Source organism: Oncorhynchus gorbuscha, linkage group LG05 (genome assembly GCF_021184085.1).
Source record: "Oncorhynchus gorbuscha isolate QuinsamMale2020 ecotype Even-year linkage group LG05, OgorEven_v1.0, whole genome shotgun sequence".
In the NCBI taxonomy this organism is placed as follows: Eukaryota; Metazoa; Chordata; class Actinopteri; order Salmoniformes; family Salmonidae; genus Oncorhynchus; species Oncorhynchus gorbuscha.
Genome location: NC_060177.1, coordinates 38,542,706 through 38,556,303, shown reverse-complemented (window position 1 = coordinate 38,556,303; position 13,598 = coordinate 38,542,706). Strand labels below are relative to the sequence as shown.

The window sequence follows — 13,598 nt, the reverse complement described above, 5'->3', positions numbered from 1 at the left end:
ACACACACACACACACACACACACACACACACACACACACACACACACACACACACACACACACACACACACACACACACACACACACACACACACACTCAGAGACACATGCATGCACACACACACACACTCAGAGACACATGCACGCACACACGCATGTATGCACATGAACACACACACACACTCAGTTGTCATGACGTCCTATCCTCCTGACGTCTGAAATATTTGATCACATGTTTGCGTGCTTGTTAGAACTTCCCTTATTTCTCCTAAAATTGAGTCAAAGTCAATGAGAAAGCTCCCAAACTGCGTTGATGTAAATCATCAACCCAAGTTCTGGAGGAGGCACAATGGCGTTTTCCGTGCGGCTGCACATTACTGGGCTTGGCACTCTGTCGACTGCTGTTTAGAAATAGCAGCTTGAAGTGGTGCAGAAGAGTAGCCCCTCGACTGTGGACTCCACTACCGAGTATGTACTACAGTGTTTGTGAGTGTGTGTGGGTGGCTAACTGCACCTCTAGGCCATAGGCTTCCAACAACAATACGTGATTGAAAATAATCCCTTTTGCTAAAATACAGCAGAGTCTGTAAAGAGATGACTCATGGCATTGTGTCGTTAGAACTGATGTCTCTAGAGTTATGATAGCTCTAGTTAATACTCAGTTGATTCACTGTAACTGCATACGATTGCTTTGAACTTTAAACTCGCTATGAATGCCTTAATATAGTCAAAGTCATATCTTCATTGTCTGACTTTGTTAGTGGATATGAGAAAATATATGTGCTAAGTTTTTTAAAATTATAAAATAAAAACTGTCGTCCTGAGTTTAGTTCACAGGCAGTGATTTGTGTGATTTGATATGAAACATACAATTGAACCCATGAATGTGTTTCAGTGTCAGTTTGAGTCAGGGGTTGGAACCAAAGTTATTTTCCAATCATTAAGTTCTGAACAGAACCATAGTTTTTTGGGGTTCCGTTCAACTGTTCTGACCTGCAAAGTAAAGTTCTGAACACACTCAAACTGGTTTATATCGTGTTGCCTTTTTAACACTAGAACCGCTAAAGCAGTCATCTTGACTGATCATAATTGTTTTGTTTATATTGCTCTGCCATTATTTTAACTCATGCCCCCTTCTGTCCTGGACTTTTCCTAAATAAAGTCTATATAACACACTGCCATTGTTAGGATCTTAATATCACAAACAGAACTGGAGTTAAAACCAGTTTGTTTGAATTGTTTTCCCTCGTTGCCCCCCTTCTCCCAACAGAAGGGCCTGCTCCGCTCCTTCTCCCAACAGAAGGGCCTGCTCCGCTCCTTCTCCCAACAGAAGGGCCTGCTCCGCTCCTTCTCCCAACAGAAGGGCCTGCTCCGCTCTTTCTCCCAACAGAAGGGCCTGCTCCGCTCTTTCTCCCAACAGAAGGGCCTGCTCCGCTTTTTCTCCCAACAGAAGGGCCTGCTCCGCTCCTTCTCCCAACAGAAGGGCCTGCTCCGCTCTTTCTCCCAACAGAAGGGCCTGCTCCGCTCTTTCTCCCAACAGAAGGGCCTGCTCCGCTCCTTCTCCCAACAGAAGGGCCTGCTTCGCTCTTTCTCCCAACAGAAGGGCCTGCTCCACTCTTTCTCTCAACAGAAGGGCCTGCTCCGCTCCTTCTCCCAACAGAAGGGCCTGCTCTGCTCTTTCTCCCAACAGAAGGGCCTGCTCCGCTACTTCTCCCAACAGAAGGGACTGCTCCGCTCCTTCTCCCAACAGAAGGGACTGCTCCGCTCCTCCCAACAGAAGGGCCTGCTCCGCTCTTTCTCCCAACAGAAGGGACTGCTCCGCTCCTTCTCCCAACAGAAGGGCCTGCTCCGCTCTTTCTCCCAACAGAAGGGCCTGCTCCGCTCTTTCTCCCAACAGAAGGGACTGCTCCGCTCCTTCTCCCAACAGAAGGGACTGCTCCGCTCCTTCTCCCAACAGAAGGGACTGCTCCGCTCATTCTCCCAACAGAAGGGCCTGCTCCGCTCTTTCTCCCAACAGAAGGGCCTGCTCCGCTCTTTCTTCCGACAGTTGAAAGTGCAGTGCCCAGTTGATAACCCCATGACAAACTGAACCTAAACTATACCAAGACGAATTTCACACGTATAACAACAGGTACAATTAATTAAGCAAAGTATGATGGGGAGAATGAGTGAGTTGAGGAGCGAGGGGAAGCGAAAGACGCGTAGTTATGTGATCACCAATTGTAAATGAAGAACAGGGTGGGTCATTCAATTTTATTGATCCATTCTAATTATAGGCCTAATTTTAAAATTGTATTTTATTTATTTTACCTTTATTTAACTAGGCAAGTCAGTTAAAAGAACAAATTATATTTTTCAATGATGGCTTAGGAACAGTGGGTTTTCTGCCTTGTTCAGGTACAGAATATTTACCCTATATATTTGCCCTATCAGTTCACCGACTCAAAACAGTCTTATACGTTTACTATGACCTACTTGGAGTAGGCAACACAGAGTGAGCATGGATAATTGTACATGCTGAATGGCTTTCGATCTCTGGGAAAATAGCCACATCACGCAGCAGGTGCGAGTGTTGGAGAATGTGATGATGAGGCTTGTGGAACCTTATGTTGGCAAGGGGAGCAATGTCACCATAGACAATTTCTTCACATCACTGTCATTGGCGAACAATTTGCCTGCAAAGAAAACAAGTCTGGCCGGCACCATGAACAAAGTGAGACGGGAGCTTCCTTCCTCTGCAAAATAAGGCACCTGCACACACAGCTGTTGTGGAGCAACAATGCTGAAGAATGACAAGACAACTGGACACAATCAAGAGGAATCCGAATAATATTACACACTACAACCAAACAAAGGTATGTCAAGCATACAAAGTGTGTCAAGCAAGTGAACAAAATGTGGAAAAAGTCAAGGGGTCTGAATACTTTCCGAAGGCACTGTAGCTCGACATTAAATGACTTCACCAATCAGTGCGGATAGAGCAGATTGCTATGGAAGGGCAAGCTATAGTTCTTTACATGTGCGATGGACAGACAAGTGTAGGGTGCGAGATACTTGAGACATTTTGCGGTTGGGGAGAGAGCTAGAGAAGGTGGAGGAGGAGGTTTCACTTGAAGTGCTGGGCATCTTGTTATGACATGCATTATCTGAATTAGCTAGGCTCACAGAGTTTTATCTACAGAGGAGCGGCTTCTATGGAGAATCTTTGAATGTTTTTGAATTTCATAGCTCAGAGGCTTAATGTTGGACCAGAGCTAGCTAGCTAACAAGCTTGTGTGTGCAGAGCTGCACCAAAATTAAAAACTAATCTTACCTTTTTGTAGTTAATAAATCCAACGTGAGATGTGAAACGTCTAGTATCCTCAATTAACTAGCGTTCTCTTATTAGAATGCTTTCCCTAATTTCTGAATCATGCTTGTGAAGTCAGTAGGCTACAGCAGCCTACACACACACACACACACACACACACACACACACACACACACACACACACACACACACACACACACACACACACACACACACACACACACACACACACACACACACACACACACACACACACACACACACACACACACACACACACACACACACACACACACAGGTAGCCTACATGGGGCAGGTAGCCTACACGCACACACACTGGCAAAGATTTTCAGCTGGCTGGCAGGCAGACATTGGAATACATTTCTGAGTGACAGAAATTAGGGTTCTGTTGTGTTTTTTGTGGGACTTAAAAAATGTCCAGAACGTAAAGGAACATTATTTACTGGTTCCCATGCTTATAAAATAACGGTTTTCTTCCAGAACAGTATAGATCACTTTCATTTCTGGATCTGATTCTGTTCCTCTAAAAAATTTCTAATTTTCCGGTTTTCAGTTCTTCTCCCTGAACCGGTTCCAACCCCTGGTTTGAGTTGGTAATGAGATTTGTCAGATGGGTCATGCTGGTTATGTAGATGTGTTAGTGTTAAAGGTCAGGTGACAGGTCATGACCAGATCATACCCCACCTTTTGACCTCCCTGACAGATGACCTCTCACCATTGATCAGTAGAGCATCATCACTCCAGGTAGTGACGTGTATGTGTGTGTTTGTGTGTGAGTGCCTACAGTGTATGTATGTATATAGTAGTGCATGTCTACATGTGTACGGGTGTACGTGTGTCTGCGTGAGTGTGTTTCTATGGGTTTACAAGTTTGCGTTCCTACAGTCTGTGTACACAGTGCATATGGAAAGTATTCAGACCCCTTGATTTTGTTTCCACATTTTGTTACGTTACAGCCATATTCTGAAATGTATTCAAAAAACATTCTCTCATCAATCTACACAAACTACCCCATAGTGAAAAAGCAAAAACAGGTTTTTAAGATTTTTTTGCAAATGTGTTAAAAATAAAAGCAGAAATACCTTACTTACAAAACTATTCATACCCTTTGCTATGAGATTCGAAATTGGGCTCAGGGGCATCCTGTTTCCATTGATCATCCTTGAGATGTTTCTGAAACTTGGAGTCCATCTGTGCTAAATTCACTTGATTGGACATGATTTGGAAAGGCACACACATGTCTATATAAGATCCCACAGTTCACAGTGCATGTCAGAGCAAAAACCAAGCCATGAGGTCAAAGGAATTGTCAGTAGAGTTCCAAGACAGGATTGTGCCGAGGCACAGATCTGGGGAATGGAACCAAAACATTTCTGCAGCATTGATGGTCCCCAAGAACACAGTGGCCTCCATCATTCTTAAATGGTTTGCAACCACTGAGACTCTTCCTAGAGCTGTCCGCAGGGCCAAACTGAGCAATCGGGGGAGAAGGGCCTTGGTCAGGGAGGTGACCAAGAACCCAAAGGTCACTCTGACAGGGCTCCAGAGTTCCTCTGTGGAGATAGGAGAACCTTACAGAAGGACAACCATCTCTGTAGCACTCCACCAATCAGGCCTTTATGGTAGAGTGGCTAGACAGAAGCCACTCCTCTTTAAAAGGCACATGACAGCCCACTTGGAGTTTACCAAAAGGCACTTGGCAAACTCTAAGTGGCAGGTAGCGTTGGACTCGTAACCGAAAGGTTGCAAGTTCGAATCCCTAAGCTGACAAGGTAAAATTATGTCGTTCTGCCCCTGAATGTGCAGTTAACCCACTGTTCCTAGGCTGTCATTGAAAATAAGAATTTGTTCTGAACTGACTGGCCGAGTTAAATAAAGGTAAACCTAAAGCACTGTCAGACCATGAGAAACAATATTCTCAGGTCTGATGAAACCAAGATTGAACTCTTAGGTCTGAATGCCAATCGTCATGTCTGGAGGCACCATTCCTACGGTGAAGCAGGGTGGTTGCAGCATCATGCTGTGGGGATGTTTCTTAGTGGCAGGGACTGGGAGACTGTTCAGGATCGGGGGAAAGATGTATGGAGCAAAGTACAGAGAGAGCCTTGATGAAAACCTGCTCCAGAGTACTCAGGACCACAGACTAGGGCGACTGTTCACCTTCCAACAGGACAACGACCCTAAGCACACAGTCAAGACAACTCAGGAATGGCTTTGGGACAAGTCTCTGAAAGTTCTTGAGTGTCCCAGCCAGAGCCCGGATATAAAAATAAAAATAGCTGTGTATCGACACTCCCCATCAAACCTGATAGAGCTTGAGAGGACCTGCAGAGAAGAATGGGAGAAACTCCCTAAATACAGGTGTATCAAGCTTGTAGCGTCATACTCAAGAAGACTCAAGGCTGTAATCGCTGCCAAAGGTGCTTCAACAACGTACTGAGTAAAGGGTCTGAATACTAAATGTGATATTTCAGTTTACTCTATTTAATACATTTGCAAAATTGTCTAAAAACCTGGTGTTGCTTTGTCATCATTGGGTATTTTGTATAGATTGATGAGGAAAAAAAGCTATTTAATCCATTTTAGAGTAAGGCTGTAATGCAGCAAAAATGTGGAAACAGTCAAGGGGTCTGAATGCCTTCCCGAACACACTTTACATGCATGTGTAAACATTTGTACCGCTGTACGTGTGTGTGCGTGCATGTGTCTGCATGTGTACAGAATGCAATGCGCTTACAGAACCCCAGCAACCAGACACCCTGTCCCACAGGAAATGTTGAACACCTAACATACTTTGCCATGTCAGCAGTAGCCTAATTAACACGCTGGACATGTAGCATGGATGGGCCTCCTCAGCTTTCACCTGTTTACATGTATCCCACACCACATGTATGTGGGTTTAGTCTTGTTTTGAAGATAAAGCAGTGAGATAAATCTAGAAGATGAATCAGTTATTCAATACAAAGCCAGGTTCTATACCCAGCTCTGGGACTGGCCAGCGTTAGGGTTTGGCTGGTTGGACATCATTGAGAGTTTTGATGACATCGTCCTGGAGGGGCTTTGTATTGTATTGATCTTAACAGGCCAAGGAGGGATGGGGGGGAGGGATGGAGAGTCAGGGGGAAGGATAGAGGGAGGAGAAATCAATCGGAATGTGCTGCTGATTCATTTATGTTGGTCAGACGTGTGTGTGTGTGTGTGTGCGTATGTGTATGTTTTTGTGTGTGTGTTCTAGTCTTAGTCTAGTCTTTGCTTATTATCTGGGGAGTTGACTTAGTAGCTCATACTCTCACTGAAATACAGCTCAGTGTAAACTGTAAACTAAGTCATTTTCAGTACTGTGCACAATATTTTTCCTCATCCCCCTCTTATCTTCCCCTCACTCTCATCTTCTCATCCTGCCAACAACCAAAGATAATTTCTCCTCACCTCAGATGTTACAACAGAGGTGGATTAAAAGACTGTTGATCATTTTACTGTCTATCCATATGCTTCACACATTCTACTTTAATTTGGATCCAATTATCAGTAGTATATACTGTTGTATACAGCTGAAGTCGGAAGTTTACACACACTTCGGTTGGAGTCATTAAAACTTGTTTTTCAACCACTCCATACATTTCTTGTTAACAAACTACAGTTTTGGCAAGTCAGTTAGGACATCTACTTTGTGCATGACACAAGTCATTTTTCCAACAATTGTTTACAGTCAGATTATTTGACTTATAATTCACTGTTTCACAATTCCAGTGGGTCAGAAATGTACACACCCTATGTTGACTGTGCCTTTAAACAACTTGGAAAATTCCCGAAAATTACGTCATGACTTTAGAAGCTTCCAATAGGGATTTCACATCATTTGATTCAATTTGAGGTGTACCTGTGGATGGATTTCAAGGCCTACCTTCAAACTCAGTGCCTCTTTGCATGTCATCATGGGAAAATCAAAACATTTGTAGACTTCCACAAGTCTGGTTCATTCTTGGGAGCCGTTTCCAAATGCCTGAAGGTACCACGTTCATCTGTATGAACAATAGTAAGCAGGTATAAACACCATGGGACCACGCAGCCGTCATACCGCTCAGTAAGGAGAAGCGTTCTGTCTCCTGGAGATGAACGTACTTTGGTGCGAAAGCCGAATATCAATCCCAGAACAACAGCAAAGAACCTTATGAAGATGCTGGAGGAAACAGGTACAAAGGTATCTATATCCACAGTAAAACGAGTCCTATATCGACATAACCTGAAAGGCCACTCTGCAAGGAAGAAGCCACTGCACCAAAACCGCCATAAAAAAGCCAGACTACGATTTGCAACTGCACATGGGGACAAAGATCATACTTTTTAGAGAAATGTCCTCTTTTTTGATGAAACAAAAATAGAACTGTTTGGCCATAATGACCATCGTTATGTTTGGAGGAAAAAGGCGGAGGCTTGCAAACCAAAGAACACCATCCCATCCGTGAAGCACCGGGGTGGCAGCATCATGTCGTGGGGTGATTTTCTGCAGGAGGGACTGTTGCACTTCACAAAATAGATGGCATCACGAGGCAGGAAAATTAGGTGGATATATTGAAGCAACATCTCAAGACATCAGTCAAGAAGTGAACGCTTGGTCACAAATGGGTCTTCCAAATGCATACTTCCAAAGTTGTGTCAAAGTGGCTTTTAAGGACAACAAAGTCAAGTTATTGGAGTGGCCATTTATTTTTCATTTATTTCACCTTGATATAGCCAGGTAGGCTAGTTGAGAATAAGTTCTGATTTACAACTGCGACCTGGCCAAGATAAAGCAAAGCAGTTCGACACATACAACAACACAGAGTTACACATGGAATAAACAAACATACAGTCAATAATACAGTACAAAAGGTCTATACAGTGTGTGCAAATGATGTAGGATAAGGGAGGTAAGGCAATAAATAGGCTATGGTGGCGAAGTAATTACAATATAACAATGAAACACTGGAATGGAAGATGTGCAGATGATGAATGTTTAAGTAGAGATACTGGGGTGCAAAGGAGCAAGATCAATAAACACACACAGTATGGGGATGAGGTAGTTGGATGGGCTATTTACAGATGGGCTATGTACAGGTGCAGTGATCTGTGAGCTGCTCTGACAGCTGGTGCTTAAAGCTAGTGAGGGAGATATGAGTCTCCAGCAGCAGTGATTTTTGCAGTTTGTTCAGGTCATTGGCAGCAGAGAAATGGAAGGAAAAACGGCCAAAGGAAGAATTGGCTTAGTGGGTGACCAGTGAGATATAACTGCTGGAGCGTGTGCTACGGGTGGGTTCTGCTATGGTGATCAGTGAACTGAGATAAGGCGGGGCTTTACCTAGCAGAGACTTGTAGATGACCTGGAGCCAGTGGGTTTGGCGGCGAGTATGAAGCGATGGCCAGCCAACGAGAGCATACAGGTCGCAGTGGTGGTTGGTATATGGGGCTTTGGTGTCAAAATGGATGTCACTGTGATAGACTTCATCCAATTTATTTAGTAGTGTTGGAGTCTATTTTGTAAATGACATCGCCAAAGTCGAGGATCGGTAGGATGGTCAGTTTTACGAGGGTATGTTTGGCAACATGAGTGAAGGATGCTTTGTTACAAAATAGGTAGCCAATTCTAGATTTAATTTTGGATTGGAGATGCTTAATGTGAGTCTGGAAGGAGAGTTTACAGTCTAACCAGACACCTAGGTATTTGTAGTTGTCCACATATTCTAAGTCAGAACCGTCCAGAGTAGTGACGGGCAGGCAGGTGCGGGCAGCTATCGGTTGAATAGCATGCATTTAGTTTTACTTGCAGTTGGAGGACACGGAAGGAGAGTTGTATGCCATTGAAGCTCTTTTGGAAGTTAGTTAACACAGAGTCCAAAGAACGGCCAGAGGTATACAGAATGGTGTCGTCTGCGTAGAGGTGGATCAGAGAATCACCAGCAGCAAGAGCGAAATCATTGATGTATACAGAGAAGCCCTGACCTCAATCCTATAGAAAATATGTGGACAGAACTGAAAAAGTGTGTTTGAGCAAGGAAGCCTACAAACCTAACTCAGTTACACCAGCTCTGTCAGGAGGAATGTGACCAAATTTACCCATCTTATTGTGGGAAGCTTGTGGAAGGCTATCCAAAACGTTTGACCCAAGTTAAACAATTTAAAGGCAATGCTACCAAATACTAATTGAGTGTATGTAAACTTCTGACACACTGGGAATGTGATGAAAGAAATAAAAGCTAAACTAAATCATTCTCTCTGCTATTATTCTGACATTTCACATTATCTCAAATAAAGTGTTGATCCTAATTGAGCTCAGTCAGGGAATTTTTATTCTGATTAAATGTCAGGAATTGTGAAAAACTGAGTTTAAATATATTTGGCTAAGTATGTAAACTTCTGACTTCAACCGTATATTTGGCTTGTCACAATACAATATGTGCCTGGCTGATTCAATAAGATTTTCTCTCTCATTCTCTCTCTTTAATGCCCCCAGCTTCACTGAGCACACGTCATCTCTCTTTCATTCTCTAATTTCTTTCAGTGTATTTCCCATATTTTCCTGTTCTTTCACTGATGACTCACACTCCTGTTTTTGCCTTTTGGTGCCGTCACTTGCACACACGCACGCGCACACACACACGCACACACACGACAATCTATTCGAGGCAATTACATCAATATCAAATATTCATTACCTGGTGTAAAGTGGTTGCCGGGGTTTCTAACCCATGTTGGCCAGGCAATCGAGCAGCCGTCCCCGAGCTCCGCTGACAACAAGATCAATGGCACATTGTGAATGTCGCCCAGGATGCCATTCCGGCTCTAACTGCCTAACATAAAAGAGCCTTGCGGCTGCCATCTTGGCTCAATGCCACTGGTGTTTACGGCACCGGTTTCCCAGTTTCCTCACACCTTTGGGGAAACCCATGGGGAAATCACCAGTCAAATGTAGGATATGTACTTCTCTGAAATATGTATGCCAGGTAATAAAAGCAGAGCATATGCAGTGTGGGGTGGTATTTAGATGCAGACCTTTTAGTAGGAAAGTGACACCCTATCCCCAGGCTCAGCTCTTTGAAAAAGATAGATGTCGCCATTGTGTGTGAGTGTGTGTGTGTGTGTCATAAAATAAAGCTGTTGCTTTCTCTGCATTGATTCTTTCATGTTGCTGTTTATGTAGAAGTTGACATTTACTTTGAGATGCAAAATGGCGAGATGGGAGACGTTGGCCTCGCGTGGCTCTGTGGGGTTTCATACAGTGGTTTTATGAGGAGCTTTGAGGTATGTTTTCTATTATGGAGTTGTGGGCTGACCGATGCGCTCTCTTTTCATCTGTATGTGTGTGTATTCTTTATCCGAGCGAGATGACCAGGGCTTTAGTGCACTCACTGACTCTCCTTACTCACTGACATTTACTCTGGTTCCCTTCAGTGGGACTTTGTTCGATACAGGAGGCAAAGCTAACTGTTCTTGGAGTCAATGTGTGATGTTGCAGGGTTTTCTTTCAGCCCAGCACAAAAACACCTGATATAACTGGTTCGAACAAGACAGGCCTACTCATTCGGCTATTGTGCGTTGGACCCTCTTTGCTTTGTGTGTGTGTGTGTGTGTGTGTGTGTGTGTGTGTGTGTGTGTGTGTGTGTGTGTGTGTGTGTGTGTGTGTGTGTGTGTGTGTGTGTGTGTGTGTGTGTGTGTGTGTGTGTGTGTGTGTGTGTGTGTGTGTCTGTGTCTGTGTTTGTGTGTTTATTATGTGTTTGACTGTCTTCACTGTGTATATTTGTGCGTGTGTGTGTGTTTGACACACTATTTGCTAACGTGTGTGTTTCAGGCCTGGTGAAGCTGGGAATCCACTGTGTCACGTGTCAGAAAGTGGCCATCAAGATCGTCAACAGAGAGAAACTCAGCGAGTCTGTCCTCATGAAGGTAAGACCATGGGCTTGACACCAGATGTAGCAATGGAGAGCCATATGGCCTTTGTTGTTGTTATTGTTTGAAAAAGAGGGTAATATGACCCGGCCTTCCTGTCACTGTAGTAGAGAGAGTAGAGTGTTGTCCTGCAGGGTCTGACAGTATGACAGGAGGTCTTCCAGGGATAGTGCTGTTATGTAAAACAGAAGAATAGAGATGCCTTCCTAACCTTCCATAGCTCTTTATCTTTGTGTCAGTGTGTGTGTGTGTGTGTGTGTGAGAGTTTTGGGGCCTATGAATGACAAAGTATGTTAGGCAACACTTCTGCATTTCCTCATTAGACCACTACCCATCAATACCTAGACGAGACTTTGCTTCTCTGCAATTATAAGCCCTTATGGTAGAGTAAACCATTGGAGTGAGGAAAATGGAGCAGGCCTTAATCTGATTTTGTATAATGACCTTTCATGGGATGCAGCATATTCTCTATCTCAGGACATCACACCGAAGCATCTCATTGGGATGTAATTGGATCGTGGGCAGATTTAATTTGAATGGGGTGCAGCGCATACATACAGCATACTGTATGTGCTCTCACATGCACACGCAGATGCACGCACGCACACATACACACACACACACACACACACACACACACACACACACACACACACACACACACACACACACACACACACACACACACACACACACACACACACACACACACACACACACACACACACACACACACACACACACACACACACACACACACACACACACACAAACACGCACACACTTCAGTAGTGCCAACACTTCAATATCCTGAGAGTGAGATAGATGGTGTGCCAGTGCAGGAGGTTAGTGTGGTGCTTGGCACTATCACACTGCTTTGTCCTCCGCACAGAGAAAGGGTCACAGGCAGCCATGGGTGACAAATGTTGTTAATAAAAAACACCCTGGCTGGTGTGTATGCGTGTCTGTGGGCTAAATATCATGACTCCATCGGGCCCACTAGGATGTAGTCGGGGAGATTTTCTGTTGACCAAGCACATGCTTTGCTTTGCCTCATTCCCGTGGTCACCCCTCAGTAGGGAAGATAACCGTGTGTGTCTTTTGTCAGTCTGCACAGGAGTATGTGCAGTACGCTATGCACATACAGGTGTGCCCTATGCACTAACCAAGGCAGTGGAATAAGTAGAGTTTGGTAAGATATGTGTTTGTATACAGTAATAAAAAATTCAACAAATAAATTGATCACATACACAGGGTGTAGCGAAATGCTTGTGTCACGCTGGCGTGAAGAGATTTGGGAGACAGGCACAGGAATGCGTATTCGGGGTAATGAAATGAAAGTTCCAGAGGGATCCGTGACAGTGACCCCACCCCACCCCCCGCGCTGCACTAGCGGCGCAACGGCACCGGTCTAGAGGACGATCACGGGAACACAGTGCTGGTCGATCAGGGCACAATGCAGCTGCCGAAACGGCGGCGGTGTCGGACGAACCAGTGGGAGTGGCGTCGGACGGATCGGTTGTGACGGCTCCAGACAGGCCAGTTGTGGCCGCTAAAGTGGCGTCGTCAAACGGACCCGTTATGGCAACGTCCGGCGGCCCAGTTGCAGCTGCCGAAGTTGCGGCGGCACTGGATGGACCAGTCGGAGCGTAGTCGGACGGGCCATTCCCACTGTCTCCCTTAATGGTCGATTTTTCTGTCACGTTGGTACAGTATGAAGGGATATCGAGAGACAGGCGCAGGGATGCATAATATATTTTTTTATTCAGCCCATATTATGTCGTGCCGTGTAAAGGCACCACCGTGCGAAAACCAAACAAACACATAACAGAACACAGGGTTGAAACCCAAACAAAAGAGCGAGGAGTACCTCGAATAAATAACACCAGCGCACAATGATTATCACACGGGACGAGACCTGTAATCATCTGCGCAATCCACAAGGGCACGAAAGCCCAAATACACAGCACAGATACTCTGCAGGGTCCCTGCAGATGAGCAGGGTTGGAAGTGTGTGGCTACTGAGAACGAGAGCCCACAGTCCTATGGAGCGGGCCGCGTTGGTGGCACTCTGTTATCCTCAAAGCGGGCGAAGAAGGTGTTTAGCTTGTCTGGGAGCAAGACGTCGGTGTCCACGACGTGACTGGTTTTCCCTTTGTAATCCGTGATCGTCTGTAGACCCTGCCACATATGTCTGAGCCGTTGAATTGTGACTCAACTTACATTGAGTTACAACGGGAATAACTGCACTGTTTGTATTTGACCATATTCCCAGTCTACTTGCCTTGGTTAAATGCGTTGGTTGCCGCTTCCAGTTTAGCGCGAATGCTGCCATTTATCCAC

The 13,598-nt window shown here is 44.9% G+C and overlaps 1 protein-coding gene across 4 annotated transcripts in view; it reads left to right on the top strand.

The window, feature by feature from the left end:
• Nucleotides 1-13,598, top strand: part of LOC124035927 (serine/threonine-protein kinase BRSK2-like) — a 183,735-nt gene that overhangs the window by 80,255 nt on the left and 89,882 nt on the right. For all 4 annotated transcript variants that reach the window (XM_046349852.1, XM_046349853.1, XM_046349851.1 and 1 more), the window contains exon 2: nucleotides 11,158-11,252. In XM_046349852.1, the coding sequence (XP_046205808.1) occupies nucleotides 11,158-11,252 (95 nt within the window). The remainder of the gene's footprint in view (nucleotides 1-11,157; nucleotides 11,253-13,598) is intronic.